This window comes from Aphelocoma coerulescens, chromosome 12 (assembly GCF_041296385.1).
Source record: "Aphelocoma coerulescens isolate FSJ_1873_10779 chromosome 12, UR_Acoe_1.0, whole genome shotgun sequence".
NCBI lineage: Eukaryota > Metazoa > Chordata > Aves > Passeriformes > Corvidae > Aphelocoma > Aphelocoma coerulescens.
The window spans coordinates 10,784,575-10,801,813 of NC_091026.1; the positions used below are offsets into that span (position 1 = coordinate 10,784,575).

At 51.6% G+C, this 17,239-nt stretch overlaps 1 protein-coding gene across 1 annotated transcript; it reads right to left on the bottom strand.

Annotated features, from left to right (window-relative positions):
• Window positions 1–6,991: 6,991 nt before the first annotated feature.
• On the bottom strand, window positions 6,992–12,312 carry LOC138117790 (maestro heat-like repeat-containing protein family member 6). Its single transcript, XM_069028351.1, has 10 exons — window positions 12,229–12,312; window positions 11,715–11,864; window positions 11,402–11,556; window positions 11,128–11,281; window positions 10,752–10,874; window positions 10,250–10,426; window positions 9,979–10,134; window positions 9,476–9,577; window positions 9,083–9,185; window positions 6,992–8,725 (listed from the first exon to the last, which is right to left on the bottom strand). The coding sequence occupies exons 1-10, from the start codon at window positions 12,310–12,312 to the stop codon at window positions 8,592–8,594; spliced, it is 1,338 nt and encodes a 445-aa protein (XP_068884452.1). The 3' UTR covers window positions 6,992–8,591.
• Between the last annotated feature and the right edge of the window lie 4,927 nt (window positions 12,313–17,239).

Here is a 17,239-nt window from a genome sequence, read left to right on the forward strand (position 1 = left end):
AGTCCATGGTCACTGTAAAGTCTGTGTGGCTCAGAGGTGCTTTGGAGACCCTTGTTTGCAAACCAGTCAGTTAAATTAAGAAGCTTGATTCTCATTGCTGTGTGATGACATCTTCAATTTAGCTGGTGCCCCAGTGAGGAAGTAAACAAACAATAAAAGTGTCACAATTCCTTCTAGTTCCATTAGACAAACAAGAAGTTTATTCAGTGTTTTGGCAAATGAAAATTTAAGCAAACTGTCAAGGGAGACATTTTCCCCATCAGATGCTTTCTGAGAGGGGATTATAACAAGAAAGAGCTATCACCCACCATGTCATTAAAAACAAAGGCTCCTGTGAACCCCTTTTATTAAAGATTAGCAGCACTGATTACAGACTCGTAGGCTGAGCTGAAGACAAATTAGAATATCTTCTGCCATGGGATAACTTACAGTATCCTCCTGGGCAGCCAGACTATTGCAAACAGCACACTCCTGAGAACAGACAATTTTCACCTCTGGCCATTCATTCTCTGCCATTTAGAAACAGCCTGGTGATCTGTCTAGACCTATTTGCTGCCGAACACCAACACTTCATTACACCTCCTGCTGTATGATTCCGAGTGAGACCAGTTGTTCATGCAATCAGGAATACCAGATTTTGGGCTTTTCTCATAGATAGTCCTTAAGTCTTCTTAGAAAATGTTGCCAAGCCAAGTGCCAAGGATCACTGTCCCAGCAGGGACAGACAGGGATGCTAATGCAGTGCTTAGCAAGCCATGCAAATTCAGTCTTCAATGCCAGGTGGTGGCCACAGGCTTGGTGCAGACTTAAAGACCCATCAGATTAGTTGTGAGATGCTTACCTTACTGAGTAGTGAACATGGAGCTCCTGCTCGTGCCCAACTCAGTCCATGCACACATATTTAGATTTGTGTGTACACCCTTCTATCCAGCAAAGATATTCTGGGCAGCCCCAAAGACAAAGCAGAAACTTGCAGAAGGGATGTTTGTCCTGCCTAGGATGGCTGTGCAGTCTTCCATGTGATGGAGACAGCCTTTCCAGGCTCCCAGGTTGTTGTCTTTATACTCAGTGCAGGAAAAGTATGCCTTTGTGGGTAAAGGAGAAAATAGCTCAAAAAATAGTGCCCCATGAGATACCGTGGTACCCAAGGGTACCCATGGATCATGGATATGATGGTTTGGATCTCTGGATCCAGATCCAGAGATCGATAACTTTTTGGGTGGTGTAGGCATTAATTCTGGTCCCTGCAGCACTCCCTCCTTCATGACTCTATCCCTGCAAGTCTGCACTGAGCCCTGGGACTGAGCTGCCCTTTCCCATTGCTTGTGCACAGGAGTGGGAAAAGGCTAAATTTGGCACTGCCTGGGAGAGAAGCTATCTCATTTCTACCTGTGTCACAACCATGCAGGAGCTTCAGTTGCCACCATAGGAACAGCCACTCCTGAGACAGTAAGGGATGTTTAAGAAGTGATGCTTCACTTGGTGGTGTGGACTGACCTCTCCTGGATGTGAAGGACCACAGAGCCACTATCCATCTCACAAAACAATAATACTGCTTCCCCTTCTCTCCCCTTCCCTTTCCAGGCTCAGAGGGGAATGATGGCAGTGAAGTACCAGAGCAGGAACTGTGGTAACATTTTGAGAGTGATAAGCAAAGTCCTGTGCACACAGGAATGGCAAAAGGGATGGAGAAGCAAAATCCAACAAAACAAATCATTATGCCATGTACAGGATTCCTCTTTTCTCTTTTTTCAGTGGTATATAAATGTGATCTGAGTTCTCACCTGTTTGTGCCAGTGTATTTCCAGGTGGCACCTTCAGACGATTGGGTACGATGAACTTGCCCTACCTGTGTTCATGTGGGATGAATCTAGATCCCTGTAAGAAAAGAATAACCGAGTCTGTCTGTGGCTAACCTGTCATTTCTGTGACTCCCTCACGATCCTGCTTTTATTGTCCTCCAACCCTTACCCATCCCACCTGATAAGATTGCTTCCCTCAGATTCCTTCAGACCTCCAGCTTCAGACCTATGCATATTCCTACACCTCAGCAGAGACACTGCTGGGTTTGCCTCCAGTCCTCTGGGAATACCCTAACCGCAGGATGCTCTCTGTTCCCAGCCTCAGACTTTGCTCTAATAACTCTGCATCAGCAGAGCCAGTGCTGCTGTCCCAGGGCCTGCAAGTGCCTGTTTTTACAAAAGCAAATCTGGCAGGCTTTCAAAACACCAGCCATGAGCTGCAATTTCCAAAGATCTGCCTGTAAGCCTACCTGGGGCTGGGGAAGGGATTGCATTCGAGATGAGGAGATACTGCAGTAACCCTGCTCCAGCTGGACACATCTGTTGACAGGAGAGAGCACAGCCATTGCAGGGTGACACACCCTCAGCCCCTTAGGTCCAGGAGGGCCACTTGGTTTTGGGGGGAGTTGTTCTCCCAGACACTCCATCCTGGGCAGGCAGGGGACAGCACAGAGGAAGAGCCTGTTTTTAGCAGCAAGAAGCTCATGGTGGAATGAGCCCTGCCACTTGCACAGTCACAGCATCAGTCTTTGTTTATGTACCGAACTGATGAGCAATTAACTTGGAGACAAGACATTATATGCAGAGCACAGGCCTGTAAGGCGCTTTCTATTAGGGCTGCCTCACATTTCCTATTATTAGATGACACTTTCTGTTGCACCTTTCCCAAATTGTAAGCACTCAGGCTGAAATTTTCCCTCCTGGGTGTTGCCTCAGGCTGGACTGATCATATTTTGTGAGGAAAGTTTGTATATGCCTTTGAGGGATCTCTAATAGGGTTGTGCAATCCTTGCTAATGTCTCTGAATGACACACAGGGAGAAGAGGACACGGGAGAGGCAGGAGAAAATACTAATGCAAACCAGTGAGTGCAATTATGCTGGGATGGAGCTAAGCTGAAGGCAAAGGGGTCTTGTAGAGAGGCCTCTATGATTTCCTGCTGCATGTTCTTTGTTCATAATAACTGAAAGAGTGATCCTTCATTGTCTGGTCATGTCTGGTTACATTTTCCTGGATGTAAATTACAATACAGCTTGTCTGACCTCAGCGTCATCATCCCCAGCAAATTGCAACTGGTTCTCACACTGTTATTATGGAACACACTGCTATCCAGGGGAGTCATTCTCCCTCCACCTTCCATCACCTATGCCTTCCCATGCTCCTGAAAAGGCCAAAAGCTTTCATTACTGTGTGGCTGAAAAAGTGCTGTGGGTTGAAGCAGCAAAAGATGTGTGCTTCACATGAAAAGGGCAACAGGTGTGGCTCCAAATACCAGTCTTAGGGGCATGGACAGAGCTGGTCAGTAGAAGAAATGTGGGGGCATTGCTTTACTTTTTTCACTGTTCATCCTTATTAGGAAAAGCATTGAGGCAAGATATTATAGAGAGATCCCAGCAACCATACCTTGGATATCTGGCACAAGGTCTGGAGCAGAATGATCCCCTATGGCCCCATCAAGCTGCTTCTCTTCCATGGCCCAGCCAAGCACCAGTCAGCAGAGGGGATACACAGACTTGAGGTCAGGCGACACAGGGCTCACAAATATCGAAGGGGCGGCAGTGGACAAGATGCTGGTTTGGCCCACCAGGGCTGTTGAGCTGCTGTGTTGAGATGTATTCCTCCGGGCAATAGACAGACTATGCTAAGGGGAGAGAGGATTTCACATGCTGGGATGGCTGACCAGGCAAGGCAAAGAGCCTGGTGAATGGATACCCATGGGCAGACCTTACTTCTGCGAGTCCCTGAGGTATCTGGAGGAAGTGGCCTCCTAGGAACAGTCTCTGGATTGTTTCTGTTGGGCTGCTGCCATCAAGGTTCCATTGCCCCCCCAGCATGGGCGCTCCCAGAGCCGGCGATCCCATTCCCAGAGGTCACTTCACTCTCTTATTAATCTGAGCTTCCAGTCCTGCAACATACATGCTTATAGAGAAGGTAGTCCCAGGACCCTCTTTTCCTTCTCTTTATGGGAATAGCTCTGAGCAAGGAGGGTGAGGACGGAGAAACACACATTGCTTTAAATAAATATGAAGTCAGATGCACCAGGGAAGAAAAAAAAGCTAAATTATTCCTGCAGCATCTCTGCTCCCTATGTGAGGCACAGCCTGTTAACGCTTCCCATATCTCCCACCTCCCTCCCCAAAGTAGATGAGAAACAAATCCATTATCTGAAGGACATTTGTCTAAAATTCCCCTTTTGTGCTTTGGCTATCTGGGACATGCAGCTGTCACTTCCCATTCTTCTAGTAATTGCTCCTACTACAGCTAATAATGCATTTATCAAGCAGAATTTACTTATTTATTTATTTGCCTCCCTTTATTATTTTTATTATTTAGGTCTAAAATAGGTCTTTTTCTCCACATTGCTTCATCAAAAATCTATAGTCTTCTGAAGAGTCAGTGGCTGCTCCGTGCTTCTGCCTCAGCTGCAAGGAATCAGTTTATTAATATATATTGTGCCCCTGCAGCAACCTCTGGGATGTGGGGTTTTCACCTGATCATGTCACCCCTTCCCATGGTAGCTCCTAAAGTGAAGCTCTCACAATGGGACAAAAAACAATCCAAAAAGCAGTTTGCTTGGCTGACAATTTCCTCTCTCCCCAGAGGTGTGGTCAGGGATATTTGTGCATTGGAAGGAGCAAGGAGTCAGCCCTCCCCAAACATTTACTGCAGTGGAGCTGGGATCAAGGGGCTGTGATGCTCCAGCTCAGGGCTCTGGTGACAGCTACGTCTGAAGTTTTGTGGCACAGCATCCCAGGGCAAGCAGAACTTGGACATCTTGAAAGGGGGTAGCACATAACGTGTGGCTCTGCAGGCTCAATTTGGACAACTCAGGTTCTTGTTCTTGCCTCCCACCTTCCTTCTCCCCTGTTCTGATAGGGACCCTTGGAAATGCTTCTTTTTGGTGGGAACACCAAGCTTATATGCATATTTTGGAACAACCACCAAGGGAAGAGCTGAGGGAAGAGTTTATCAAACACTCGTGCATCCTGCTTTATCTAATTGACTTCTTCTCAGGGCAAATCATGGCTCTCTTCCACTGTTTGTTCAAAGGCTGATAGGAAAGGAGTTGAATCACTAAAACTTCAGGTATCCTACTGCTTTAATAATCTTCCCCAATTCAAGAATTATCAGCAGAGCCTGCCCCCAAAAGCAAAATCTTCAGCTACCTCCTGCTTCTGTCCCTGGGATATCTACTTTGAAAATTGCACATCTAATGAGTAATGGGGCAGAGGTGAAAGGCAAAACGTTGTGCTCATGCAATTTGCTCTTGCAAATTAAAATTAGGTAACAGAATTGCAAAAAGAAGCATGGGGATGGATGCTGAAGGGACAAAAAAAATCATTCAGTGGTGAAGTAAAACATCTGGAACACCAACTGCCCTTTTGTTTAAAGGAATACTGAAGCAGCTGTTTGAGATCTCAAGGAGATAGGAAGGAGAGGTTTGTTCTGACATCTGTATGGACATTGTTGAATCTTCAGGTCTCTGGGGCTGAGAGGAAATACACTTCTCCCTTGGAACAGCAATGTATAAACTTGAAAAACACGGGGGTCTTTCAGGTGTCTCTGCTTTTGCCTGCTGCTCCAGTTGTCAGGATGAAGTGATTTCCCTGACCTTTTCAGGTGTGTATGCAGGCGAGCAAAGAAGAGCAGAATTCAGCCTGTCAGATTTACAGGTACAGGGTCTTGGCCAGTTGCTCATGGAGATGCTTCTGACTTCCCAGTCTGGCTGCTTAATTCAGGAACCAGTTGGAACAAATGGCTAATCCAGACTTTGAACTCTTCATTAATCAAAATTGTTATTCAGTTCCCTGGATGGGAACTGGGTGGAGCCATAAAAAACAGATGTGTGTTTGGACTGCTAATGGATCCAGGACTTGTAAAAAATTCCCTCTGAGATGAAGGAGAACCAATTCTCCCAGGCAGAGAAAGACCTCTAAAGAGGATTTACCTCATGTGCAGTTGTACCAGCAATGCTCTGCAATCCAGGTTACCTCTGCTTGGTGACTTGGGACCTGTGGAATCACTTTTTTAGAGGGAAAGAGTTAGAAAGACTAACTCATTCGGCTGTATGTGACACGCATTGCCTTGCTTACCAAGCTGAGGATTTTATCTTGACAAGCCATGGGGACATTGACCCTCTTGCTGGCTCAGGTATCTGTGCCTGGCACTGCAGATGTGCTTTCTGGGACTGAACTCCCCTCTACTCCATCCCCTCCACTGCCACCGTGCCAACAAGCCCTCCCAAAAGCAGAGTTCTGAGAGATGTTCAGACGCGTTATCTTCCACCCTTTAGCAACACTATTTTACAGGCAGTTTATATTCCATGAGTTAAAAAATGCCTCTCCTCCCTACCAGAGCACAATGGCCATCACAGAGGAAAGAGGAATTCCTCTCCCTCTCCTTCCTCACTTTGTCACTTCATCGCTTCAGGACTTAACTTTCCAGCCATGCGTGTGCCCTGCAAGCATCATCCACGCCGTTCAGCAGAGATGCCACTTGCTTGTACTACATTTGTGTAATGCAGCGTTTCACTTGTCCTAAGGGAAAGCAAAAAATCAGAGCTTTGAGCTGAAGCTGTGTGTGTGGCCTGGATTGCTAAACGGCTGTGGATCAGTACAAGCTGTGATGGCTGGGAAGCATGTCCTCACTGATGGAAAAACGAGCACTTGGATTGCTGAAGGGAGAGGAGATGGGCTCCCTGTGCACCGTGGTGTTCAATTTGATCTTTCCTTTCCCCAAGTGCAGGGAAAGCGTTGGGGAAACGTTGCTGTGTTTGTTGGTTTTGGTTTTAGTAAGTTTAATTTGCTTGTTCCCCCTGCAGCCACCACGGCCCTTATAAAGATAATTCTTGGATAATTTTTAAAGAGAATTAGAAAAAAAAGTCTCTTCTAAGCTCTGTAAAATCCCACTGGAAAAAGAAACTTAAATGAGAAGCTTACTTTCCTTTGATAGTAAAGCTGTATGGAGTAGCTCATAAGCATTTTATTGAATTGCAGGCATGGGTAAGCCAAATAATTTTGCAGCTTTGTCTGTTTTGGTGAATGGGTTCTGTTTTAAAGTACTTAAAAAGTTTTCCTCAAAGTAGGAAAAAAGTAATCTAACTGGGTTTTTTATATGAATGTTTCATAGACCTACAATAAGTTTCCCAAAACCTAAAATTAAATTATTTATTTCTGGTTGAGTAAAATGTTGCATTTGACCCAGAATGAGTTATGGCTAAAATTCCAACAGCTTTGGACCAGACACTGAGGAGCCTCCAGCACTGTGAGCCTGCAACCAGTCCTGTCTCTTTTCATTTTTATTCAGTTATTTTATTTTCAGGAGCACCAATTTCACCCAGAAGTGTAACAAAGCAAAAGAAGTGCTTAATCAGAGGCCTTTTGTCATGGGCCATCTAAAAGGCAGATTACAGGACGAGTAATCTTTGAAAACCAGTACAGAGCGGAGATCTCTGCAGTGCTCAGGATCCGTTCATGCAGTTTGTGATGTGCTAAGGAGCTGCCTTGCTCAATCAGGATGGGTTTATTACCCTCCACCCTCTTTCCTGCCTCATTTTCAACAGCGGTAAAGCAGATAATCTCTCACTTGCCTTTGTATCCACCCTAACTCGACCTGTGTCTCTTTCACATACTGGGTAAAGTGTGATCACAGCTAAGCGATGGCCATTAGATTCTATAAAATTAGGATTAGTCAAGATGACTTCCTATACTAGATCAATTTAAGCCATTGTCTGGTGGAAAAAAAGTGTGATTCTCTGCTCTGTTATCTGGGATACAGCTTTTTTTTGGTGACAGCATGGGGCGTGATTGTAGTTTTTCTCTTAAAGTCATTGATTCGGCCTTCTACCTGCATCCTCTACTGTACCTACTGCTTTCCAGCCTGAGCTTCTCGGTTTGCCCTGGGTAGACATCATCTGAGTTTAATGTCTGATGGGCAGGCAGGAGGTTTTGGGAAGGCAATTCTGTGGCAGAAACTTCTGTAAGTAAGAGGAGCGGGCTAAGGCAGAGTTCTGGGAACTTGTTCTGGCAGCAGCCCAAAGGCTTTTTGTGTTCATGACTGTAGAGAGGAGAGCATGAACCTGGTGAGCCCCAGGGATGCGTGGCTGAGCACAGGGAGAGGAATCATGTCTCCCTCAAATGCCCCCTCGATCCTGAAGGAACCTCACTGCCCCAAACCAAGCCTGGTTTCATTTTGCTCAAATGGACAGGATCCACAGACCTGAGCACTACTCAACAGATGGTCCAAAGAGAAGCAGGTCCTTAATGAAGGCAGTGCAGGTATATTTTGGGTTAGAAATCTCAGCACCCTGCACTCCACATCTGATGCTATGCAGATCTCCAGCTCATGAGGAGCTCAGTGAGGAGTCAGTGTCCAAACAGCCAGGGACTGGAGGAATGGAGGGGGAAGACTGGGAAGGACATGGGTTGCTCAACATGCCCAAGGCACTGCCAGGCCTGGCCTTATTCAATCACGTATTTACAACAATTTTATTAAATTCACTTCTAATCTAATCTAATCTAATCTAATCCAATTCCCTGGGTCCTCAAGGAAAGTGACCCGTGTGCCAGGCTCAGTGGCAGCACAGCATTCGCAGGATCCCTCTGGGTCTTCGTTGTGGACTGAGAACCCTCAGCACCAGGACGGTCTGGTCTGCCAGGCACCGGATGGAGCACTCAGGGTCCACCATGGCCACGGCCAGAAAGGCTGTGACCGAAGGAAAGAGCAGAGATGAATCCCTGTGTCTGCAGAGACCCCCTCCTGCTTCCCCCCAGCCCATTGTCCCCAGTCACCCCTCTCGATCTCATCCAGTGTCTCCCTGCTCCGGTCTCGCAGCTGCTGCACGGCCAGTCCTGGGCAGAGAGCTCTGTCATGCCCTTCCTCCCCAGCCCTGCTCTCCCCCTCACCAGGGACCAACCATCCAGGAAGCACCAGTAGGCCAGGAGGTGGCACTGAGTGAGGCAGCCACCAAGCCCACCTGCATGGGCAGGGGTGGCAGAGGGAGGCCTGCCCAGGGCTGAGGGCCGGGGGCTGGGCTGCCCAGACAGGGACCCTGGGGCTCACCGATGAACCTGATGGCCGCCTCTCGCATGGTGGCCTGAGGGTCCTTCAGGTACGGCAGGCTCTGCTGCAGGTACTCTTCTGCCTTGCTCCTGTCCTTTGCCAGCTGCAGAGAGCACAAGGGCACGGGGCTGACATGGGCCCTCCCCAGCTGGCCAGAGCAGTACCTCTTCCCGGCGCTCCCCTTCCCGCCCAGGATATTCCCATCTTCCATGGGAAGAGAACAGCCATGGACAGAGTGGCCTCCGAGAGCCCTGAGATGCCTCTGTGCATCTGCCAGGAGCCAGGTGTGCTGAGGACTCCCTCAGAACCCTTGGGAAGAGAGGAGGTGCCTAGAGAGGAGCTCTTGGGGCCGGCTGCAGGCAGGGGACCCTGGGGTTCCAAGGTTATTCTCACCAGGAGCTCTGCGATCTCCCACAGGTGCTGTGCTTGGATCGGCTTCTTGAGCTCTCCCCACTGCAGGATCCCAGCCACGGCAAGGAGGGCTTTCCTGGAGACCTGCCGAGCAGCAGACAATGGGACATGGCCCCAGGGCTGGGGAAGGGCATCTGAAGTCCCCCTCCTCTTGGCCAGGCTGCAGTCCCAGAGACCCTGGTAGGCATCCCACAGCCAGGACTGCCTCAGGTCCAGGTGGGCAGAGGTCTGAGGCCTGGGCTCATCCTGCCTTCAGGACCTGGGATGTATCCTGGCCAGAACACCTAGGATACTCTTGGGCACAGCCCTGGTGGGCAAGGGCAGGGTCTCAAAGCCCTGCAGGGAAATCTGGGAAGCCTTTTGGTGCCTTCAGGCCTGGGCACAGGCTGCTGGGCCAGGTAGGGCAAGTGTGGGCCAGCAGCCCTTGCCCACAACACCAAGACCACCCCCATGGGGTCACCACTGCCCAGCTTTGAGCCCCTCACCTGGGCCACACTCTGGGTCTGCTCATTCATGTGGAGCAGCAGCGGCACCAGTCCCCTCCGTGCTTTTTTCTTCATTCTCTTCTTGTCCCTGCCCACCAGAGACTCCAGCAGGTGTTCAAAGAGGTGGATGGAGCACTCTCGCAGCTCGCTGCACTCCTGGGAGGGAGGGGAGGACACGATGAGCAAGAAGTCCAGCCCAGGTTTCCCAGAGGCAGAGAACATCCCTGAAGGGCTGGAGGAGGGCAGAAGATGGTGGTTTGAGTGTCCATACATCATCAAAGAGTGGCAGGAGACGCTCTGAGAGCTGCACAGCGATGCTGCTGGCCTCCTTGCTCTCTGTGTGATGCACCACATTTTGGAACACCCGCAGGGCCTTCATCCTGATGGCTTTGTCAGGGTGTTGCAGGTGCTCCACAACATCTGGCAGCAGGAACTGAAGTCTTCTTGCCTGGATGAAGCACAGAGTTTCCTCTTGGGGAGGCAGTCAAAGCCCACCTGGCAGCAGCCAGGTATGTGGGGAGCAGGGAATGGGAGAGCAGGGAGAGCAGGGAGAGGAGGGCAGGAGAGCAAAAACTCCCCGTCCTCAGCTTGATTGCCCCCCTTTGCTGATCATGACAATGGCTTGGTAACCCTACAGGCCTGGAAAGCTCCCGGGCACCCACCAGCCCTGTCCATGGCAGGGAGGGTGTTGGGAACCGCCACCCACTCCTGATGCCCAGCTGAGGCCAAGGCACCTCTCTGGCCAGTGTGGCTCAACTCAACACCTTGCTCACCTTCTCAGGACTCTCCAAGGTGGTGCTGAGACCCGCAAGTAGCAGTGAGAGACATTCCAGCTTTGGGCTCATCTTGTTCTCCTGGAGTAGTTCAAGGATTTCGGTGTCGATGGGGTTCAGCATCTGAAACAAAGGTGGTGGTGAGTGGCTGGCAGAGCTGTGGGGCTCCTGCTCCCCTCAGGCAGCTCCAGGTGAGGGCACTGGGGCCAGGTGCCCATCCTGTGGACAGCCCATGGGGCTTTTGCAGGCTCCTTCTGTCCTCTGAGCACTGGCAGTCTCTGAGGAGTGATTGGAGAGCAAGAGCTGGCACAGAGGAGGCAGGACATGTGTGACGAGTGTCTCCTGTCCCCAAGGTGAGCCAGGGCAGGTCACTTACCACCTTATAAACTCTGATGGCATACAGCACAGTGGGGCTGAACAGCTCGCAGTCCTGCTGCTCCTGGGAGTGAATGCTTCCCTGCAGCTCCGTCCAGAACTTGGACCTGATGTTGTTCTGGGAATACATCACGTCCCACATGGCCAGGGAGGTGCTGCAAACACAGTGCTGCATCAGCAGGGCTGCCTCAGCCATGGCCCCGTGCCCAGGTGCACACAGCCAGGCCAGATTTCGGGGTCTCTCCCCTTTCCCTCGGGGCTGCTGGGGCTGATACCTGTCGTGTGGTGCCACAGAGGTCAACATGCTGCATAGCAGTTCACTGGGGGACTCACGAGCCAGCACACCAAGCAGGGTGTGCAGGCTCTGCACGTCTGACGCTGGGCTGGTGTGCTCCAGGCATGCACGGATGCCTTGCACAATGCTCAGCACCTGGAGGGGACACAGCCTTGTCTTCAGGTGCCCTTCCCAGCCCTCTCTGCTGCCTGCAGCTGTGGCTTCAGGGGCACGAGACTCCTGGATTTGCGATGGAGGGAGGCAGGAGGGACATGGCCTGACAGAGTGAAGGGCAGGGCAATCCAGGCACTTACATCCGTCAGCCACAGTTCAGGGGATCTCATGGCCACGTCCAGGAAGTTCCTTGCTGCCTGATGGTCAAAGGCTTCGGAGTCCCTCATGGCCTCAATGGCCGAAAGGACAATGTCTGTCTTCTCCCAAGGGGTGAAGTATGTTTCCAAGGCCTATGGCAGGAAGGAAGGGAGCAAAGGCCTGTCACACCGAGTGCCCTCGTGGTGCCACTTGGCTGGGTAGCAAAAAGAAGCCCTGGCGGTGCTGCTGACAGCACCCACAGGAAAGCTGGCAGCAGTGGCTGCAGTTCCTGCACAGGGGAGGATGAGGAGGGCTCACAGGCATGGGATGATGGCCCTCCAGAGAATTTTGTGTCCAGGAGGGTTGGAGCTGTGCTGGGACTCCAGAGCATCCCTGCTCAGTGACAGCAGGAACCCTCTCACCAGGGACATCCCCATTTATTCAGGGTCCCTTTGCATGCACAAGGCCCCTGTTGATGTCCTGGAGCAGAGTCCCATCCAGGGGGGAACTCATTACCTTGATCTGGGCACTGACAAAGCAGTACCACTGCAAGAGAGTGAAAGGTAGTTGCAGGTGTCCTCTATTGGTAGGATCTGACATCCTCCCTAAAGGGTGGGGGAAGTGCAGGAGAACCAATCAGTCAGCAGCTTTTGCTTCCCAAACCATCCCGAGATCTGCTGTGAGGGAGCAGGATGAGGTAGGCAAGGAGATTTTGTGGGGGGCATCCATGGTCGCAGTGATCAATGACAGCTTTGGCTTGGGAAGTCCCCAGCCCAGTGGAATTCAGGGTGGGGAAAGAAGCAGGGAGGGTGAGCAGCAGAGAACAGGGTGTGAACACATGGAAAGCACTTGGCTGCTGCAGTAATTGAGAGCTGGGGTGCTCCAGGAAGCAGCTGGAGGGGCAAAGGCAGTCAGGAAGAGAAGCAGAGCCATTGGGAATACGTGAGAGGAGGGATGACGCCTCTCTCAATAGCTCTTACTTTTTTCCATGCCGATGAAATCACAGATGTTATAAAAAGCCTTCAAAGCTGAGTATCTAGTCTTTCCCTTGGAGAGCTGGAAACGGAGGAGACGCACCAGCAGCTGTCCCAGGATGGGGATCTGGGTTTCTATGATCTCACCTCGCTGGGCCTGGGTGAGGGAGGCAGAACAGCAGAAGGGCTGAGGCAGGCGGCTGGTGCCAGACCCCTGCCCCCAAGGTGTGCCCAGGGCTGGATCCAGGAGCAGCCAGCTGGGCAGCAGCCCTGCAAGGAGAGCTGCAGGGAGCGGGGCATGGCCTGGGTGGAGGGTGCAGGGTCCTTACATCCTTTATGGAAAAGTTGACCAGTGAACGGCTCAGCCTTTGGATCCTGCTTAGGGCCCTCTCCTGCACAGCTCTGTTCTCGGAGTTGGTGAGGTCCAGCAGCACCTGGGAAGAGAGCAGACACCAACTCCAGCAGCAGCAGTGTGGCTCCACTCCTGGGCTGGGCTCACACTGTCCCTCAAGGCTTCCTCTGACCCTCAGCAAAATCTTGGGGGTCTCCTGCCCCTGGGGTCCTCTCAGCCCTGGGACAAATGTCCCGGGCCAACCTTGTGGCCAGGCAGCTGCCATCCTCTGCCGCCACTGCACTCCGGAGGAGCCTGGTGCCAGCCCCTGCTTCCCCAGGGAAGGTGAGCACCCTCCCTGCAGCAGGCTCTGCCTGCATGGCTCGGGGCTGGCGATCACCCACCCAGAAGCAAGCAATCCTTCCCCTCCAGGGCGAGGAACAGCCCTGGGACACCCACTGTTTGTACAGGCCAGACCTCCAAGATGTGCTGCAGCTCCTCGACAGCTACGGAGGAAGGAGATTGGAACACCATTGCGTGCAGCATGTCATCCATGGCAAACAGGGTCTGCAAGGAAGACAGAGAGTAGTGGTGGTGATTCTGCTGTCCCTCCCACCGCAGGAGGCTGATGTGAACTCCCAGTGCCAGAGGAAGATGCCTGAGTTGCCTGGGAGAGCCCCAGGGTCAGGCAGCCTGCTGCACCACAGCAGCCTGTGGTTTTGGATGTGGCCAGACCACAGAAAGAGGATGGAGGAAGCAGGGTGGCAAAGCAAGGCTGCAACCCTGCCCTGCCTTGAATCCCTGGTCATGGGGCAGCCTGGGGTGGGCAGGGAGCAGCTCAGAGGGACTGGGGACTCCTGAAGCTCATCCAGCACTTACCGGCTGGTAGTATTTGTTTCCTTCACTTGTTTCCTCATATGGAGGAAGCCAGAACAACCTGGAGATGCAGACTTCAAGGAGGCTTCTCCTTTTGCCCTCCAGCACTGTCCCCACAGAGCTGCAGAGAGAGAGGGGAGCCAGTTGGAGGCTGGTGCTGGGAGCAGCACCTCGAGGCTGTTTGCTGGTGGGCACAGAGCTCTGGGGCAGCAGTCCCTGGGAGGGCTGGGCAGGTGGGCACAGAGCTCAGGGCAGGGGTGCCCAGGAGGGTTGAGCAGGTACCTCAATGCAGCGATGGCACGCATGGCGAGCTCCCTCACAGGGGAGTGCAGGCAGTGCCTGGGCTCCTCTTCCAGCATCATCTGCAGAGCACAACCAGGCTGGGACTTGGCACCCCGTGCCACCAGCCCTGCCCAAGTGCTGCCCTTGCAGCGTGGCAGAGTGCCGGGTGTCCCCTCACCTTGACCTTATCTGCCAGGTTGTTATTTTGGAAGAAGACTTCCAGGCCCTGTAACAAGTCAGTGTCCAAGGCACTTCTGCACACACTGATGATGTTCTGCAGGAACATCCTTTTGTCATCTTCGCCCTGGCAGACAAGGGACAGAGAGACAACCAGGGAGCATGAGAGGGGGACCTTCAGCCAGCAGGACCGGAGCCCTGGGGTGCAGTGCCCTGTGGGAACAGCAGCTCTGCCTGGCCAGCAAACTGGACAGGCACAGCAGCCTTTGAACTGGCCACGGTTACCTGGTAGGGGCTCCTGACAAAGGCCTGGAGGAAATCCATGGCTTCCTGCTTTGTTTTATACAATGGCAGCCAGCTGACATCTAATGGAGGGGAGAGCAGGGAGGGCTGCAGAGGGTCTGGCAACAGGAGAGAGCAGAGGGAGGACATCTGCCCTCTGCCCATCCCTCTTCCCCCTTCCCTGACCCAGCTGGAGAGTGCCTGTCTGGGTCCCCTGTTCCCAGCATGCTGGGGAAATGGGATCCTGGCATTGCACAAGGTCCCCAGCCCTGCCCAGCCCAGCAGGGCCCCTCACTCACCAGGCTGAAGTGGCTGCTCTGCAGTCACATCATGGGGCTCCACTGGAGAGCTGCTCTCCTGGGCAGCCCCATCCTCCTCCAGGGCCACCCCTGAGCAGGCAAGGAGTCTCTCTGCCATGCTATGGATGGGGACTAGAGAAGCTTCCCCAAATGCCTCATCGCTACGGGGCAAGATGTGGGGTTGGCTATGCACAGAGCCTTTCACCAGCTCTGTTCTCCTGTTTTGTCCTGATGGACACTGTGGGCTAGGGGCCAGCACTGCACTGACCACATGCACTGTGTGTCAGTTATGAAGTAACTGTACGTTACCCCCGTAACACACCAGCTGCCCCTGGCAAAAGATCTCCAGGGACTGTTGACACAGAACCTGCCCCTGGCAATGGAACCCAGTGGCCAACTGACCAGGAGGAAGGGACAGAGCATCCCTGGGTGGCATGTGGCCGGTTCAGCTGTGGGCACCTTGGTGCCCTTTGCTCTGTTGACATCCCTGGTGCCTTCTGGTGTGTCCCAGAGCCCCATGTTCAGATACGCCAGTGTGCCCTCAAGACATCCCTTTCATCACACTGCAGAGCCTGGTCTCTGCCCCTCGCTGACATGAAACCTGTCAGATTCACTCAATCCTAACAGGAGTCATTGTTTTTTGCCACCTCAGCTCTTCCTGCCACCAACCAGAAGTCCTCATGCAATAAAGGAGACAAAGAAAAGGAAATTTCTGCTGCTGAGTTTGCCTTCTCTGAATTTGAAAGCTCCTGGCAGTGGAGATTCCCCTCTCCTTGTTTCATGGCTCACTCTGGTCTGGAACCATGATGGAGAACACCTTCTTACAACTACATCCTCCTCCCCACTCTGCACATTGCCTTGGTGCTGGTCCACTCAGATCCCCTCCCAAGACCTTCATCACACCCCAGGTCCTCAGAAGGGGAAAAATCTTTGTCCCTGCTCAGCCACTTCCTCCCAGTGGGGTGAAACATGCTGCAGAGACCAGTGTAGTAAGTCAAACTCATACAAATCCTTTAGAGCTTGAGACATTCACATCCTTATCAGACTCCACACTCAGCAGCTGGGGTCTATTTCTAACACAAAGCAGAGAATTTTGCCTAAAAGCTATTGCTGTTTCGTGGAGAGGAAAGAAATTTTGTGTCTTGACAGTCCTGGGGCTGAGCTAACACACCAGAGACTTCCCCTCCCACAGTCCTTTTAAACCCAAGAGTCTGTGTGCATGCAGTGCTTAGCCCAAAGGGGGCTCATTCTGTGTTGGCCCTTTGGCACTGCAGCAATAAACAGGATCAATTACTGGAGTCAACAGGGCTTGGTACCTGTTAGACTTTCCCATGGACTATGCAGAAGGTGCTGTTCCTACAAGCATGCTGGCAGTGAATTATTTATGGGCAGCATAAGGCTTGCAGTGCTTGCCAGTTTATTAGATTTATAACTAGCTGTGCTGGGTCCATTGAGTGTGTCTGTGCATGGAGCATGTTCCTGTTCAGCTGCTTCTTGCCAATGCCCTGCTAGTTAGGGAAGATCTGCTCACACACATTTCCAACATAAACACAAAACTTTGTGACTCAGATGTGAGAAAATCTTGGAGAGGCAAAGGATTGTTCCTAAGGAAAAGAACAAGAGCTCGTTGGGATCCCTCAACTGAAGATACAAACTTTCATTCAAGTGCAGGCTGAAAAACAAGGATTATTTGAAGGGTGAAAAAGTTTGGTTTTCTTCCCAGTTCCACAGCTTGTAAGAGACCTGCCTGTGTGGGTTTTACCTGGAAACATGTGGGCTTCTAACTTCTTTTATGGCATATGCATCTTTCTGATACCCAAGGGTGGTCGGTTCACTGGGAGTGTTGGAAAGGATTTCAAACACAGTTTTCTCTTGAAACCCATGGATGGGAGAGCACTTGCCTTGCAGCTAATGTCTGCTATTTCAGTTCCAACAGATCTCCGAATAGATGTTATTAAAGGCTCATCTTCTCCTGTGCTCTCTGTTATACCGGTGCTGTGATGTTGCCAGTAGAGTCATCACTGCATATGAAGGCGCTGGCCTGGGGCCATGAAGCTCTACACCACCTCTCTCTGAAGAAGCACAGGTGACTCTTGCTAACACCAGAGGTTCTGCTCTGAGGCAGGAGAGAGGTGACGGGAGGAAGGTGTGCAAATACATGCAAATGATCCAGGCAAGGGAGCAGAGCTTGCCTTGGCTGGAGCAGAACTGACTAAAAGCAGAATGTCTTGCAAAGTTTTCTGTGAGCCCTTGTCAACTCTGACTGCTGTAGAGAGAACCTGTTTGAGCTGTTCAATAAATTGGAT